Consider the following 18,352-nt stretch of genomic DNA (forward strand, 5'->3'; position numbering starts at 1 on the left):
AACAGGGATTCTTAAGCCAGTGGAGGCTGGCTTTGGACCTGTGCATTCCTCCTGTCTCTGCCTCCCAAGCGCGGGGATGACAAGCTGATTCTGAGGACTTAGCTCAGGGATTCTACTCCTAACAGCAGCCTCGGGCCGTCTCACTTCGTTTTTTGTTTTGAAGCAGAGTCTTACTAAGTTGCTGAGGGCCTTGCTAAATTGCCGAGGCTGGCCTGGAACCTGCAGCCTTTGAAGTACTGGGATCTGAAGTCAGGTCTCCACAGATTGGCGAGGCTGCCTTTAAACGCAGGATCCTCCTGTCTGCGGCCACCAAGTACCGAGATGACAGGTGTACACCACTCTGCCAAACTGGCCTTTCATAGTTTAGGATTTCCCACCTCTCTTACTGTTCTAAAAGAAAACCGTACTGCTAAGTCACAGCATAGGACGCGCTGATTCTTTAATAAGGTTGGAAGCATCCGCAGAATAGAAGCCCAGTGCCCTGCTGCTTTAATCCGTGCCTTCCACTTGGCGCCCACGACTCTCGGGCCTCCACAGGCCAGGCGAGCGCTCGGCCCCGGAGCAACATCCTCAGTCCGGTCTAACTGCAGTGCCAGATCTGGCCTGGGCTTCTTAAAATCCTTCTGGCTTCGCCTTTCACAGCTGGATTACAGACATATGCAGGTCCTCTTTTTTTTTTTTTTTTTTGTGGTACTAGGGATTGAACCCAGGAGTGTTCTACCACTGAGCTACAGTATTCTTAGATTTTTTTTATTTTGAAACAAACTTGCTAAATTACCATGTGCTGGCCTATAATCTGTAATACTCCTGTTTCATTCTCTTCTACTGGGATTATAGGCATGTGTTACCTGGCCTTGCTTCTGGGGACCCTTTTGATATTTATGTATAGAATCATATCATGAGCCGAGCGTGGTGGCGCACGCTTGTAATCCCCGCGCTTGGGAGGCGGAGACAGGAGGATCGCGCAGGTTCGAAGCCAGCCGCGCTGGCTTAAGAGACCCTGTTTAAAAATATAAAAAAAATAGGTCTGGGAGTGTAGCCCGGAGGTAGAAGGGCTTCCAGGAACCCCAGTACCACCAAAAAGAAAAAATCATATCATGAAAGTATAGTCAAGATATTTATTTTATTTTGGATATTTGGATCTTTTTACTTGAAAACAGCTTTGCTCAGTCCCCAGTCTCTTCAAAAATATTCTTTCTCCCTCTCTCTCTCCCCCTCTCTCTTTGTCTGTCTTGTCTGTCTGTCTCTCTCTCTTTCACACACACACACACACACACACACAGGCTGTGATGAAATGTCCATTTTAATTCTATAAAAATCTCTAAGTTGGGTGTGGTGGTGCACGCTTGTAACTCCAGCATTTGGGAGGCTGAGACAGGCGGTTTGTGGCCAGCCTCAGCTCTTAGGACCTCCACAACTCAGTGAGACCCTGTTTCAAAATAAAGAATAAAAGATAGGGCTGGGAGTGTAGTTCAAAGGTAGAATGAATGCTCCTGGGTTCCATCCCTAGTACCTGGAAAAAAAATTTCTTCAGTGCTTTGAGCTTTAGTTTCTTTAATAAAATTATTGCCTTTGTATGTTCTTTTGATCTTAATTCTTTCTTTACTTTAATGTGGACTTTTCAAAAACTAGTGTGATTAAGACATTAAGAAGATCTTCTGTATAAACTAAATGTTATTGCTTCTTACAAAAGATAACACAACTGTTTCAGCTTTCCCTGTATCTACTGTTGTTTGTTTCTCTCTTTTTTTTTTTTTTTGGTGGTACTGGGGATGAAACTCAGGGGCTTTCTATCTCCAGGCTATACTCTAGACTTATACACAAATACACACACACACACACACACACACACACACACACACACACATACGTATATATGTGTGTGTGTGTGTGTGTGTGTGTGTGTGTGTGTGTGTGTGTATTTTGAAACAGGGTCTCACTAAGTTGATGAGAGCCTCATTAAGTAGATGAGGCTGACTTCAAACCTTTGCAATCCTCCTGTCTCAGCCTCCCAAGTACTGGGATTACAAGCATGCACTGTCACGCCCAGCTTAGTGTTCTTGTTTTCTTACAATTGAAGGAATTTCAGGATTCTAATGTATAAATTATCTTTTTTTTTTTTTTTTTTTTTTTTTTTTTTGCGGGTCTGGGGATGGAACCCAGGGGCATTCGACCCCCGAGCTACACGCCCTGCCCTATTTTTTTATTCTTTATTTTGAAACAGGGTCTCACTAAGTTATGGAGTGCATCACTAAATAACTGAGGCTGTCCATGAACCACGATCCTCCAGTCTCAGTCTCCCAAATGCTGGGATTACAAGCGTGTGCCACCACGCCTGGCTTTCTTTTGATGTTTTCTTGGAACATTGCATATTCTTGAAAATACACGTGGGTTAATTAATTTTCACCAAGACTTTATGTAATAATAATAATAATTATTATTATTATTATTATTATTACAGCACTGGGGATGGAACCCAGGGGCATTCTACCTCTGTGCAACATTCCCAGCCCTATTTTTTAATTTTATGTTGAAACAGGGTCTCCCTGAGTTGCAAAGGGCCTAATAGTAGTTGAGGCTGTCTGCGGACCATGATCCTCCTGTCTCAGCCTCCCAAATGCTGGGATTACAAGGGTGCGCCACCACGCCCGGCAAATTTATGTAATTTTAAGGTGATGTAGAATAGAGATTGTTAGTGTTGAGCAAGGCTAGGTGTTCAGGAACACTTCTGGTTTCCATCTGAAAATGGCTTGTTGGGAGTTTCATCCCTTCTGGTGACTGCTCACCCCCAGCTGAGTCTGCAGCTCGGGCACCTCCCGCACCCTCCCTCCTGCCACTGTGGAGGCAGCTCAGCCCTTCCGTGCCCTCCTCCTTCAGTTTGAGGTGAGAGAGGAGTTTAAAGTTAGCTGGTCTTGGAATGCTCTGCCTACATTTGCGTGTTGAAAAAAAAATGGGGGGGTGGGGGCATCTTGATAGCTGGGGAGAATGATGATTGCAGAAGTAATGCCAAATTTCCAAATTCAAAATCTCTCTGAAATTGTTTCTTTTGAAGGGGAGTATGGGCCTAAGGATATTGAATCTTCCCTTCCTCCTTTTTGGGGTAACTGCAGGATGGGTAAGAACACAATGGGGAATCTGTTCTCTTAACAGAGCCGGATCAGAAGGATTACTCCCTAGCTGGTGGTAAATGCCACCGTGCAGGTTTAGGTATTAAATGCAAGCATAAGCCAGGCATGATGGCACATGTCTGTAATCCTGGTACTTGGGAGGCTGAGACAGGAAGTTCATGGTTTGAGACCAGCGTCAGCAACTTAGATTCTGTTTTAATATCAAAATATCAAAATAAAACATGGCTAGGAGTGTGGCCCAGAGATAGATTGTCCCCCAGGTTCAGTCCCTGGTGCAAAACAAAACCAAAGAGATATCTACAAAGCATTTCCTGGCATTATTTAGCTTTTTGATGGGCTCCGCCTCCCAGCTGGAGAAGTTCCCATTGCCTCCTGCAGTATGGCCCGCTCGCTCTGGACACGTTACCTTCACAAGACTCCAGTTCTCAGAGATGATAGTAAAGTAGGAGAGGAGGCCGGGTGTGTGGTGGCACATGCTTGTAATCGCGATGCTTGGAAGGCTGAGAAGGAGGATCAGAGGTTCACAGCAGCCTCAGCTACTTAGGTACTCTGTAACTTAGACCCTGTTTTAAAATAAAGAATTAAAAGAATAGGGCTGGGGCGGGGTTGCTCAGAGGTAGAATGTCCCTAGTTCATTCCCCAGTACCACAAAAAAAGAAAAAGTAGGGGAGGACATAGGTATGTGAGAACACTAGGAAATCTTTAGTGCGTCACCTGAACTTTGTGGGGACAGGGGACACTGGGGCCTGACCTTACTAACAAATTGGTATCGCTTGGTATCGGGGAACATGAGTTCCAGGAAGGAATGGGCTACTACTTAGAAAGCTTTCATTAATTGTTGGCAAGAGTATTTTAGATACTGGGCTCTACTGCATATATTTGACTGAAGTTATTGCTGAAGGTGCATGTAATTATTGGATCCATTAAACAAGAGACTTTTTAGATTAGTAAAAATTTTTTTATTTCATTTCTGAAACACATGAAATAATTTTCTTAAATATAATTTAATGAACTATGTGAGTATCATATAATTTGATGTTATCCGCTGAGCATGGCGGCACACACCTGCAATCTCAGTCTGTGGGAGGCGCCAGCACAGGGGGATTGCAAGCGTGTGGCTCACCTCAGCAAGCTGGTGAATCCTGCTTCAAAGCCACATTTAGAAGGGCTGGGGGTTTATCTCAGACATAGCATGCCCTTATATTCGATCGTAGTGCTCCATGCACAAAATAAGTTTCATGGCTTTGCATCGGTGATGCATTTACCAAGTGTTTGAAAGCGATTGCTGAGTGGGTCTTTAACGTAGTTGAAATTCACTTTTCGTGCTTTTGAAGCAGATGTCTTGGTTGATCATTGTCGCGTATGTCAGTGCAGCTTGTGGTATGTTGTATGATCTTTTACTACAACCGTCCTTTGCAGATGCTTTTACTGACTCTGCGATCAGTGCTAAAGTAAATGGGGAGCACAAGGAGAAGGACCTGGAGCCCTGGGACGCTGGGGAGCTCACCGCCGCCGAGGAGCTGGAGGCTCTGGAGAATGATGTAGTAAGTTACGTCTTGTGGATTGGCGATCAGCTTTGTTAGCATGGTAGCATGTAGCGTCCTATCCCTTAAGTTTCAAGTCTGTTTTTGTTGTCGTAATGAATGCATTTAGAGTAACAGTTGTGTAAGTAGAGACTTTCTCCCAGGCCATAAATAAAGGAAAATGGTCTTTGCTATTTTACTCATCAGAGCTATGTGGGGATGCAGTCTGTTTGCGTACTCATGAATTACTGCTTGGGATTAAATGATAAGTAACCAGGTGCGGTGTTGCACACCTGTAATCCTGTTACATTGGAGCCAGAGACAGGAGAGTCTCAGGTTTGAGCCCAGCGAAACCCTATTTCAAAATAAAAGATAAAATAGGCTTAGTGGGTTTATTGTGGAGGTAGATTGTCCCTGGGTTAAATCCCCAGTGCAAAGGGAAACAAACAAAAAAAGATAGTAAGCAACTTAAAATTTAAACTGGAAACCATGACAAATGCCAAGGTGTGTTTGAGTTGCACGCTCTACAGAATAAGGCAAGTTAAGAAAAGTGGTTGTCTTTTAATTTGTTTGTTTGTTTGTTTGTTTATTTATTTGCGGGTCTGGGGATGAAACCCAGGGGTATTCTACCTCTGAGCTATACCTCCTCCCCTGCTTTTTATTCTTTATTTTGAAACAGGGTCTCACTAAGTTATGGAGGGCCTCACTAAGTAGCTGAGGCTGCTGTGAACATGTGATCCTCCTCCTTAGCCTCCCAAGTATTGGGATTACAAGCATGTGCCACCACACCCGGCTTCCTCTCCTACTTTGCTACTGTCTCTGAGAATTGGAGGTAGAATACCCCTGGGTTTCATCCCCAGTACTACAAAAAAATAAAGAGTGTGTTTAATTAGCAAAATTTACTTGAATTTAGAATCGATAACCTGTGTTTAATGTTTTAGGCATAACATCTTAGTAATCCGTATCTTCTCTTTTTTAGACCTCACCTCTAAACTAGAAATATAACAGTAATATATCATTCTTATTTATTTATTTATTTATTTATTTATTTTTGCAGTACTAGGGATGGAACACAGGGGCATTCTAACTCTGAGCTGCACCCCCAGTCCTATTTTTTTTAGTCTTTATTTTTTATATTATTTATTTATTTATTTATTTATTTAATTTTTGGTGGTACTGGGGTGCCTGGAAGCCCTTCTATGTCTGGGCTACACTCCCAGACCTATTTTTATTTGGAAACAAGGTCTCTTAAGCCAGCAAGGCTGGCTCCGAGCCAGTGCAATCCTCCCGTCTCTGCCTCCCAAGTGCGGGGATTACAAGCGTGTGCCACCACGCCTGGCGTGTCTTTATATTTTTGAAACAGGGTCTCACTGAGTTGCAAATAAATGGTCTCGCTAAGTAGCTGAGGCTGTCCTTGAACTGTGATCCTCCGAATTCCACCTCCCTAATTCTGGGATTACAAGCATGCACCACCACGCCTGGCTCATTCTTAATTTTCACAGTTCAAAGAATCATGTATAGCCGGGCATGGTGGTACACACTTATAATCCCAGCATAAGGTATACTTATGGTGCAACCAAAAGAAACACAATATATCTCCAAAAACAAAACAGGTGTTGGCTCAGGCCTGTAATCCCAATACTTTGGAGGCTGAGACAGGAGGATTACAGGTTCGAGGAGTGCCGCAGGAACTTAGTGAGAGCTTATTTCAAAATAAAGAATAAAAATAGAATGTGTGTGTGGGGGGGCTAGCTTGGAGATAGAATGCCCTTGGGTTCAATCCCTAGTAAAACATACCCCCCACACACGATGTGATATTCAAGATTTATTAAAGAGAAAGTTTATAACTAGATTTTATTTGAACTTAAAAAAAAGAGGTATCCTGGCTGGGTGGTACCTGCCTGTAATGCCAGTACTTGGGAGGCTGAGACAGGAAGAGCATAGCTTCAAGGCCATCCTTAGCAACCTAGTCAGACCCCTTTTTTTCTTTTCTTTTTTTTTTTTTTTTCGGGTCTGAGGATGGAACCCAGGGGCATTCGACTACCGAGCTACAACCCCTGCCCTATTTTTTATTCTTTATTCTGAAATAGGGTCTCACTGAGTTGCAAAGGGCCTCACTAAGTAGCTGAGACTGTCCATGAACTGCGATCCTCCTGTCTCAGCCTCCCAAATGCTGGGATTACAAGCGTGCGCCACCTTTTTAAAACATAAAATAAAGTAGGGTTGGTGTTTTAGGTTGTAGGTAGAATGCCTCTGGGTTAAACCTCCAGTTACTCTATCCCCAAATAAGAAGAAAGGCTGATCATGTTGTTAAATATGCATAGAAGTCTTAATTACACACAAGAATATGTTAATCTGTATCTATGCCACCTGAGATTGGAAGACTTTTTTTTTTTATTGGATATCTTTCTGTGTGGATTAGACATTTTTATTTATTTTTTATAGTGCTGAGGATTGAACCCAGTGGCATTCTACCTCTGAGCTATACCTTCAGCCTGGTTTTTTAATTTTTAATTTAGTTTTTTTGGTGGTACTGGGAATGGAACCCTTCTACCTCTGGGCCACACTCCCAGACCTATTTTATATTTTATTTGGAAACAGGGTCTCTTAAACCAGCGAGGCTGGCTTTGAACCTGCACGATCCTCCTGTCTCCGCCTCCCAAGCATGCGCCACCATGCCCAGCTTTTTTTTATTTCTTATTTGGAAACAGGGTCTTGGTGGGTTGGTGGGAGCCTCATTAGGTTGCCATGGCTGGCTTCCAACCTGTAATACTCCTGAATCAGCCTCCCAAGTATTGGAATTACAGGTGTGAACCACCACACCTGGCTGACTTTATGTATAGCATATATTACTTAAATAATTGTGACAGCAGTGGTGGCGCATGTTGATGCAGGTTCGAAGCCAGCCTCAGCCATGTAGTGAGGTTCTCAGCAATTTAGTGGGGCTGTTTCCAAATAAAATATAAAATGGGTCTGGGAGTATAGTCTGGAGGGAGAATGCCCCTGAGTCCCACCCCCAGTATCACCAACAAAAAAAAAGAAGTAAAATTTTCTAAGGTAATTTCTGGCCTATCTCTATTAGGTCAAAGGAATTACTTTTGTGGTAGAGGAGTGTTGTCATTTTAGCGGGAACCCAGGCTTGACAGGTGAATTTTAAGACAAGTTTGAAATTGCCATCAACACTTGCTGGATAATGCTGGGTCTCCTGTGGGTGAATCATGGCTGTGTTTGGATTTCGCTCCTTTTAACCCATCTACCTTAAAAGAAGAGAAACGTGATTCGCCAGGCAATGAAGGCTTTTGCAGCATTTCATTGTATGGTTGACGGTTGACTCTTACCCATTAAAGCATGCAGCCTCGCTTCTGAGAGGGATGGTTTCCTATAGTTCCTTTGTAACACTGAAGGGTTGTGTACACAGGGAGGTTATGAGGTCTGGCATATAGACTCAGAACTGCCGTTGCCAAAGACCTCCGACTCGAATGACAAAACCAGTTCTCAACCCAGCTCTCGTGTGATTTGCTGCCTGGCAGCTTTACACTACCCTTTAATGAGCATTCCCGCGAGGAAGCAGAGGCTGACTGGGCTCTCTAGCACTGTGGTCCACCTTGAAGTAGTGTAGTGAAGAGTGGGGAAAGGAAGCTTTGGCTTTTTACTTCTTTCTGCCAACACTGGAGGTAATTGTGGCTCTCCGAAGGTACCTTTTCCTTGACAAACTTGATCCTCAGTGATCTCAAAAAGGTTTCAGATACATACAGTTGTGTCTGTCCTACAGAAAGGTGGCTGTTAGAGGTCAGGTAAGAGCAGATCACCGACCTGAAGGCTCTGTGTCTGTGAAGTAACTAGAGTGATGTAAACTGTTCTGATAACCTCTCAAGTAATTATGCGGTACTATTTACCAATTTGTGGGCTTGATATGTGCAGTAAAAATTTTTTCTTAAAATATTTTTTACGCTGGGCGTGGTGGCGCACTCTTGTAATCCCCGCACTTGGGAGGCTGAGACAGGAGGATCGCGCAGGTTCGAAGCCAGCCTCAGCTACTTAGTGAGGCTCTCAGCAACTTAGTGAGACCCTGTTTCCAAATAAAATATAAAATGGGGCTGGGAGTATAGCCCGGAGGTAGAAAGCCTCTGGGTTCCACCCCCAGTACCACCAAAAAAATATACAAATATATTTTTTTACTTTGAAACATGGGCTTACTAAGTTGCTGAAACTGTCCTTAATTCTGGGATATCCTCCTATCTCAGCCTCCTAATTACTGGATTATAGGTATACACCACTGCACCCAGCACTTACAATGTTAAAACATTTTGCTTATTTTAAAATTTTCTATATTTAAGTAGTACAGATATTTTTACTTTAAGTATTGATTGTAACTGAATTAAGATAAGTACTTTGTTTGTTTTTGTGTGTGTGTGTGTGTACAGGGGATGGAACCCATGGGCTTCTACTTCTGGACTACATTCTCAGACTTACTTTATATTTTATTTGGAAACGGGGTCTCACTAAGTTGCTGAGAGCCGCACTAAGTAGCTGAGGCTGGCCTCTAACCTTCGAGATCCTCCTGTCTCAGTCTCCCAAATATTGGGATTACAAGCGTGCGCCACCACGCCTGCTCTACTTTGTCATTTTTAAAAATGTTTTTCATTTTCTTCTAGTCTAATGGATGGGATCCCAATGATATGTTTCGATATAATGAAGAAAATTATGGTGTAGTATCTACATATGATAGCAGTTTGTCTTCATATACGTAAGTTTAAAAGTTTGTTTTCAGTTTAGTATATTTCTTTGATTTTCATTACCTTAAATTGTGCTGAATAAAAGTTAGTTAGATGTTAGCTATGGGGAAGAATTACTCTGTTACTATGCAGGCCAAAAAAATTCTTTTAAAACAAGTAGTAAATGTAGTTTCTCTCCCTAAACTTTATCTTGTACTCAACATAAGTTTTTTTTAAGTTGTAAAAATTTAAATTTATAAAGGTAAAGGCTATGGTGAGCAATTTAACCAGTTCTTGAAATAGTAAATCTTTTTCCTTGTAAAAGGTAACAGTAAAACTTTGAGGTTTGATATGTAAATTAGCAGCACTGTAACTTTTAGTTTCCTAATATTCCAAACTCTAACCTTCCTAATAGCTGGTTATGATAGGTACGTAAACTGTGACAGGAAAACAATCGCTTCTCTTTTCTTCCCCTTGTGTTTCAGGGTACCCTTAGAAAGAGATAACTCTGAAGAGTTTTTAAAACGGGAAGCAAGGGCGAAGCAGCTAGCAGAAGAAATTGAATCAAGTGCTCAGTACAAAGCTCGAGTGGCCCTGGAGAATGATGATAGGAGCGAGGAGGAAAAATACACAGCAGTTCAGAGAAGCGGCAGTGAGCGGGATGGGCACGGCACCAACTCGAGGTATTCCGGGGTCTTGAGGCGGGTTCGGAGGCACGCCTCAAGGTCTGTTTGCAAAAGTGTGTTGTTACTATGATTACTGTCATCGTTACATTTCCTCTTCTTTTAGTGAAGACTAGGTAGAGAATGCAGGATGAATTGCTCTAAGGTTCTAGTAGATAAAAGCCCATATACTGGACAGTACTTTTTTTTTTTTTTTGGTGGTACTGGGGATGGAACTCGGGGGCCTTCTACCTCCGGGCTACACTCCTAGACCTATTTTATATTTTATTTGTAAACAGGGTCTCTTTTAAGCCAGCTGAGGCTGGCTTCGAACCCGTGCGATCCTCCTGTCTCAGCCTCCCAAGCACGGGGATGACAAGCGTGCCCACCACGCCCGGCTGGAAAGTACTTTGAGTGTCAGCTTTGTGGAGCCCAAGTGTTGAGTCTGTGCTGAGGAGATACTGGGTCTCTTGCTCCTCACCACAGACTCAGTGTGAAGGCTACTAGTAGGCGGGGGGCGTGCCGCCTAGCAGCAGGGCAGTTTGGTTTGCTGGAGTGGAGCGGTGTTCGAGGACCGGGATGATGCAGCAGGACGGGGCCATAGCTATGCCTGTGTGCTCAGAGAAGGCCTTGGTGACATGTTTGTGATAGTCTGTTTACCGCTCAGGAGTGTGGAAAAAGAACTTTTCACGTGGTAGAAAGACCTGTGTTGAGCGCCTGCCTCACTTGGCAGAGGGTGCGTTTGAGCCTGGAACCTGCGGGCTGTGTTGTGGCTGCAGCGGTGTTGGGTTGTAATGGGATCTGAGGTGGTGGGAGGAACCGGCATGGCGGATTGTAGAGTCCCGTGTAGGCTTGGGTGGCGTGAACAAAACTGGGGCGCTGTTGGCTGTTGAGGGGCGGCGCCTGTAGTGTACTGCAGCAGTGCCCTGTGGAAACTCGGTCACAGGACCGAGGCTAGTGGTAGATAGGTCAGAGGTTTATTTAACGAGTGAGTGCATGATGGTCGTACTGACCATGGAGATGGGAAGCATGGAGCAAGTTGGAGGAAGAAATACGAACTTTGTGTGTGCAGTTAGTTACAGTGTAGGCTTGGAGGTCTTGAATTTATTCCTAAATGGGTGTTGAGGAACACCTGGTCTGTACTGGATAGAGCAGGAGGTATATCCTGTCTCCAAGGCACTCACAGAAAGTCTGGTGGTATGGACTGCCAGGTCAAGTGGGATGCCTTGAGTCTGGGACTGGAAGCAGGATTTGGAATTCATCAGCATTGCTAATGCTGAAGCCACGACAGGTAAAAAACCCAAAACACAAACACACAAAGAACAAGCAAGGCAAGTAGACATCAGAGAGTACAAACCTGAGAAAAGAAAGGACAAGTGTTTTAAGAAGACTGACCGTGCCGGGCGTGGTGGCGCACGCTTGTAATCCCCGCCCTTGGGAGGCGGAGACAGGAGGATCGCGCTGGTTCGGAGCCAGCCTCGCTGGCTTAAGAGACTCTGTTTCCACATAAAAATGTTAAAAAATAGGTCTGGGAGTGTAGCCCGTGGGAGTGTATACCGGAGGTAGAAGGGCTTCCAGGAACCCCAGTACCACCAAAAAAAAAAAAAAAGAAGACTGACCGTGGTAGATAGGATCATCCACAGAGAGGTCAGGAAGGGGGAGATGGGCACACACCTGTCAAACTGTCTTGAAGGGCATCTGAGGCAAGGGGGAGCCAGAGCTAAACCTCGGTAAGGTGGAAGGATCGGAGGGGAAGGAGGCAGTCTGGTTGAGTGTTGAAACTTCTTTCTCAATTACTTTTAGAAATGTTTTATTAGCCTTATACCTTTTAGGATAAAATGATTTAAAGGATCTCTTATTTTCAGGGAAAATAAATATATTCCTCCTGGACAAAGAAATAGAGAAGTCCTATCCTGGGGAAGTGGGAGACAGAACTCCCCACGCATGGGCCAGCCCGGAGCGGGCTCTCTGCCATCAAGATCTGCTTCTCACGCTCCAGACTTCAACCCGAGCTCTGGTTCAGACCAAAGAGTAGTTAATGGAGGCAAGTATTTCGGCCAAATTTGTCAATGTCGTTGATTAACTATCTAATTTTTTAAATACTGGATAGTTTATGTAATCCATAGGAATGTGCATACCATTAATGCTTTTGTGGAATATTTCATTTCAGATATACTTAAAATTTGCTTTTGTGGATATCAGATTAGTAAAATGCTGTGTAAGTCATTGGCATAGGCAGTATTTAGCATGGCAGAATGTTCCTATACTAAGAGAAGGTGCTCAATTGATCCCAGACATTTACACCTATAAGGAAATTGGAAACTTTGGGTAGGTTCTATATTTTAACAAAACTGGGTAATTGTTTTGACATGGACTATATGGAAAACCCCCACATACACAAAATGATGATTAATGTAGGTTTATTTATTAACTGTTTATATATTTATATTCTCCTTCAAGAAAGGAGTTAAGGTATTTTGTAAGACAGCATGTGAACAAAAATTGACTATGTAAAGAAAGTAATAAGAGAGCTGGGTATAGTGGTTTATATTTATAATTCTAGTACTTGGGAGGCTGTGACAGGAGGTTTGCAAGTTTCAGGCCAGCCTCAACAATTTAGCAAGGTTTGTTTCAAATTAAAAATTAAAAAAGAGCTGGAGTATAGCTCAGAGGTAGAATGCCCCTGGCTTTAATCATTAGTACAAAAAAAGACATTTGATTAAAAATATAACAAAATCAACTCTTTTGAGGGTGGATGTTACAGTTTAGCAATTAAAGTAAAAGAAAGTGGAGCTGGGCGTGATTGTGTACGCCTGTAATTCCAGTACTTGGGAGGCTGAGATGGGAGGATTACAGGTTCAAGGACAGCCTCAGCAAGTAGTAAGACTCTTAGCAACCTAGCTAGACCTGGTTTCCAAACAAGAAATAAAATCAGGCTGAGCTGGGCGTGGTGGCGCACACTTGTAATCCCTGCACTTGGGAGACTGAGACAGGAGGATCTCACAGGTTCGAAGCCAGCCTCAGCTACTTAGGCTCTCAGCAACTTAGACCCCGTTTCCAAATAAAATGTAAAATAGGTCTGGGAGTATAGCCTATAGGTAGGAAGCCCCTGGGTTCCACTCCTAGTACCACCAAAAAAAAAAAAAAGAAAAAACAAAAGCAACACATTCAGTCTGAGAGTACGACTCAAAGTTAGAATGCCTCTGGATTCAGTTCCTAGTACCACATACACAAAAAAAGAAAGTAGAGCCTTCAGTTGGAAGAAATTTTCTCTTTTATAAAATCTAGGTTGAATGTAGCTCAAAGGTTGCAGATGGTTTATCGAGGTCAGAGCTGTGAATGGCCTGACATTGATGTAATTAACTATAGCAGTCCTGTGCTACTAACTCAGAAAGAGTGGGCATTCAGTTTCAGGCATCTACGTTTGGAAAATTAGATAAAAATGGAGAACACGAAGTTTCCAATTTCATTTTTAAAGATTAGGTCTTTTCTCCAGTATTTCTCTCCAAGTGAACACTCTTGAGTATTTTCTGTTCTTAGTGTTGGGGTGAAATGTCTTTACTCACTGAGTAAAAATTCCTAATTGTTTATTAAAAAAAAAAAAAAAAAAGAAACAAAAACCTTCCTGGGGCTTGGAAGTGACTGATACTCAAGTGTGTGGAGCGCTCTGGAGAGGAGACCTGGAAGTATTTCTTGAGCTTAAGGTAAGTGAGCTGAAACAGTAAATGTCTGTTGCATTTGACCGCTGGGTCACACCACAGGAGCAGTTATTTGGTGGTGACTGCTTTGCACCGGTATTGTTTATCAAGCAGTCTCTTAGATAAGTGTTTTGCTTCATAAATTATTTGGAAGGTTTCTTTTTCCCCCCTAGTTTAATGATATTAAGAGACTTGTCTTGAAAGACCCATGTGTATTAACTAAGCGACTTTAGAAAATAGAAGTCGTATTTTACTTCTGCTTAAATGGGACTTAGTAAGACTTCAGATCAAACCTTTGATTCATACACAAACCTGATGAAAATCATAGGTGATTTTAAGAGCCCAACTCTTAGTATTGAATGTACCAGAAGAACAGCTGCTCTTTATTTTCACTGTTTCAGAGCTTAAAGTAGTAAATAAGCTTATTCCTGAGTAGTAATTATTGTTTTTATTGTGTGAAATTATTTACTATATGTTATATTCCTTTAAACAATGATTACTGCGAAACAGTTATAGAAGCAGGATGACTAGATAGCCTGTCTTCTTCAGTAGTATGTGTAGATCCTAATTAACCCTTTGGGAACGTGTATTCATTTAAACAGACAATTTTAAGGAGGTTAAAGTAAAATGTGAATTTATGTCAGTTAAGTTATGCTAAAATTGATCACAAATCAAATGACTGTCCTCAAAGGGTTAAAATGTACAAGAAATCATTTTTGTCATTTTACTTTTTTTCTGTTTACTTTTTCCCTCATTTTTTTCTTTAGTTTTTATACTTTCCTTCATATCATTTGTTCTGTCAGGTGTTCCCTGGCCATCGCCTTGCCCATCTCCTTCCTCTCGCCCACCTTCTCGCTACCAGTCAGGTCCCAACTCTCTTCCACCTCGGGCAGCCACCCCCACACGGCCGCCCTCCAGGCCCCCCTCGCGGCCCTCCAGGCCCCCGTCTCACCCCTCTGCTCATGGTTCTCCAGCTCCTGTCTCTACTGTGCCTAAACGCATGTCTTCAGAAGGTACAATACCACAGTTTGTTCATGTTTTTGTCTTTGTTTAACTCCTATGTGAGTTTATAATTACAAAATAGTTTCCTCTTCATTATTTAATAACCTATGATTTCCGTGTTTTAACTTTAGTTTATTAAAACTGTTTCTATTAACCTTTTATTCATTAGAAATTTGATAAATACTGTGTGAAGCTATGAATTATCCTGAATTATAAGAAAGGGGGTTTGATCTCTGCCTGTCAATAATGCTCCTGTACAGCCTCTGAAAAGTCTTAGGCCTCCCCATCCTAAGATCCTGGGTGCAGTGGTTAAGTTTGAATAGTGAACTTTTTCCACCGAGTGTTGGACTTACTGTAGAGTCTGTGATTTTACAGCTCCTTGGCCAAAAAGCTAGTGAAGCTTCCTGTTGGCCATAGGCTGCATGGTGTAGGGACCCTTGGTGAGCAGAACATTCCATGCAGCTGCCTTTTTATGTGTGCTCTCAGATTACAATGCAGATTGCTTTTTAGAGTACCTGAGGAATTAAAACTTAACAGTCATTTAAAAAAATTAGTTCTACAATATTATTATAGCAAAGGGCTACTCTAATTGAGAGAAGTCCTTGATCTAAAATAAAATTCAAGGTGGGTGGCTAGGACAGGAGGATTGCAGGTTTGAGGACAGCCTCAGCAGTCTAGCAAAGCCCTCATCAGCTTAGTGGGATCAAAATGTTTCAAAATGAAACAGATAAAATAGGGCTTGGAGTGTTTCTCAGAGGCAAGATGCCACGGGGTTCAATGCCCAGGACAAAAACAAAGAGATGAATTTTAATTTGAAGGTATTTTTTGCCTTTGTCAAAAACAAAACTTCTATCATTCTTATTTAGCGTTCCATACCAATTCCACCATTGCTGCATATCAAATACTTGGATATATTGTAGACAGGTGACAACATGAATTTTTGAGCGATAATATCCTTTAGATGTTAGTTCAAAATATTGGTGTGAAAATTTTGATCTGATCATGAAAATTACAATTGATACATGTTGGGACTAATAATGTATTTTTGTATAAACTCCTTCTTTGGAGAAAACTTTTGACTGCTTTTAAATAAATGGTTGCTGTCCCTGCAGAGGCTCCTGAGACCTCGACTGAACAGCTAAGCTGAGCAGCCAAGGTGGCTGGCTCCCTCCGCTGCTGCTCTGAGAGCAGCCAGTGGGTGCCAGATTCCATTCTGCTGGTGTGTTTATTGCCGTCCATTGTTTGAATATGTGATGTTTCTATCACAAGAGTCTCTTGTTAAAGTACAGCCACTGATGAGCCGCGAGCATCTTTATTAGATCAAGATGCAAGAACAGCTCCTGCGCTGGCTGCCATCTCTCCTGCATTTTTCAGGGCTGTTGGATGCCTCCTGTTGAACGTTGCCTATAACAGGAGCATTCTTTTAAAGCTCCTGTTCATGATTAAATTTCTACTGTGGACTTGAAGTAACTCAGAGTTACTAAGAGAAGCAGGGCCTGGGGAAGGAGTCTAGGCTTTGACACGTAGAATATTTTTAATGTTCTTCAGTGCTGAGAGCAGCCCTGTCCATTGCTTTCACTTGATGGTCTGTTCCAATGCAGTAGTTTTACCAATTGAAATCAGGAATGGGATGGCAGAATCAGGGACGCTGAGTTTTGACAGTTTGTGTAGCACAAGTTTCTTCCCCCAGTGACCTGCTTTAACAGTTCAGTTTTCTTCTCACATCCTGATAACTGCTTATAAGTGAGGACTGTTGTAAGCCATGAGTTGTAGAATTCATGATCATGGCAGAAGAGGTAAATAAACATTTTTAAGGAATTTATGAAGGGTATGTTTATATATTTCAGCAGTATAGGGGCATATGTAGATTTACTATCTTTTTTTTAAACTTTCCTGGGAACTGGCACAAAACTCGGCGATCAAGTGGTTGCCTAACAATGCAGGTCCCTTGGTTTGTTACCCAGCACTATCCCCCAAATTTTTTTTAATTAAAAACATTTGGCCGGGTGTGGTGGCGCACGCTTGTAATCCTCGCACTTGGGAGGCGGAGACAGGAGGATCGCGCAGGTTCGAAGCCAGCCTCACTGGCTTAAGAGACCCTGTTTCCAAATAAAAAAAAAGTTTAAAAATAGGTCTGGGAGTGTAGCCCGGAGGTAGAAGGATTTCCAGGAACCCCCAGTACCACCCAAAATAAATTTTTTTTAAAATTTTTTAAGCGGAGCATGATAGCGCAGACCAATAATCGTAGTGCATGGGAGGCTGAGCAAGATGACTGCAAGTTGGAGACCAGCCTCAGCAATGCAGTGAGACCCTCTTTCAAAATAAAAGAGATTGGGGTGTACCTCAGGCAGAATGCCCACAGGTTCAGTGTCAATAAGTAAATAAATAGGAAGAAGTAAACATTTCTCCCCTTAATTTTGGAAGTAATAAATTTTAGAAATTTTGGGATAAAATGTTAAAATATATTATAAAAATAAAAATATTTTTATTAGATAGCTATAGCTTTTGTTAACATTTTATTATTTTTATATGCCTACAAGTAATGGATGTAAACATTGCTAAAATTCTTTTTAAGAGTTATAACAGCCGGGCGTGGTGGCACACGCTTGTAATCCCAGCGCTTGGGAGGCTGAGACAGGAGGATCACATAGGTTCGAAGCCAGCCTCAGCTACTTAGTGAGGCTCTTAGCAACTTGGTGAGACCCTGATTTCAAATAAAATATAAAATGGGGCTGGGAGTATAGCCCGGAGGTAGAAAGCCCCTGGGTTCTACCCCTAGTACCACAAAAAAAAAAAAAAAAAAGAGTTATAACATCTTATTTGATTTCTTCCCACCAACTTCATCTCTCCCTTTCTTTAAATTTGAAGAGAAATAAAATTTATTTATAAACTTGTGGCATTTCTCAAAACAATTTTGAGTTAATATGGCCCAAAAATAAGTATGGTGTGAGTAGTTTTTTTTCCTTTTATTTTTTAAACGAAGAAGAAGCTATTGAGTGAGAGAGTATGTGTGTGTTTTTAGAAAAGTGGTACGGGAGGACATTTTAATATTTATATGATCCCTGTTCATTTTTTAGGTCCTCCAAGGATGTCCCCAAAGGCCCAGCGACACCCTCGAAATCACAGAGTTTCTGCTGGGAGGGGTTCCATGTCCAGTGGCCTAGAATTTGTATCCCACAACCCACCAAGTGAAGCCGCTGCTCCTCCCGTGGCAAGGACCAGTCCTGCAGGGGGAACCTGGTCATCAGTGGTCAGTGGGGGTAGGTGTCTCTTGGATTAGGTCGTTCTGAGTATTCATTGTGTAAATGAAGCAGATGTACCAAGGACCCAGCTAAAGCTCTTGCATAAATATAAGTGTATGTATTAGATATGGGTGAAATAGGCCCGGGCGTGGTGGGCACGCTTGTAATCCCAGCATTTGGGAGGCAGAGACCTGAGGATTGTGGTTCAGACAGCCTCAGCTACTTAGTGAGGCCCTCTGCAACTCAATGAGACTCTGTTTCAAAAAATAAAAGACTAAAAAATAGGGCTTGGGGTGTAACTTGAAGGTAGAATGCCCCCTTAGGTTTCATCCCCAGTACCAGGAGAAAAAGATACAGTGAAATAGCCAGGGATATGTTGTTT

The 18,352-nt window shown here is 42.4% G+C and overlaps 1 protein-coding gene across 4 annotated transcripts in view; it reads left to right on the top strand.

Annotated features, from left to right (window-relative positions):
* Nucleotides 1-18,352, top strand: part of ATXN2 (ataxin 2) — a gene marked incomplete at both ends in the record, with an annotated part of 78,839 nt that overhangs the window by 28,934 nt on the left and 31,553 nt on the right. For 3 of the 4 annotated variants that reach the window (XM_080717930.1, XM_080717933.1, XM_080717931.1), the window contains 6 exons: nt 4,548-4,672; nt 9,307-9,398; nt 9,852-10,049; nt 11,894-12,072; nt 14,530-14,739; nt 17,806-17,988. In XM_080717930.1, the coding sequence (XP_080574056.1) occupies nt 4,548-4,672; nt 9,307-9,398; nt 9,852-10,049; nt 11,894-12,072; nt 14,530-14,739; nt 17,806-17,988 (987 nt within the window). The remainder of the gene's footprint in view (nt 1-4,547; nt 4,673-9,306; nt 9,399-9,851; nt 10,050-11,893; nt 12,073-14,529; nt 14,740-17,805; nt 17,989-18,352) is intronic. The other variant, XM_080717932.1, reaches the window with a different exon arrangement.

This window comes from Muscardinus avellanarius (genome assembly GCF_963383645.1).
Source record: "Muscardinus avellanarius genome assembly, chromosome: 21".
Classification (NCBI taxonomy): domain Eukaryota; kingdom Metazoa; phylum Chordata; class Mammalia; order Rodentia; family Gliridae; genus Muscardinus; species Muscardinus avellanarius.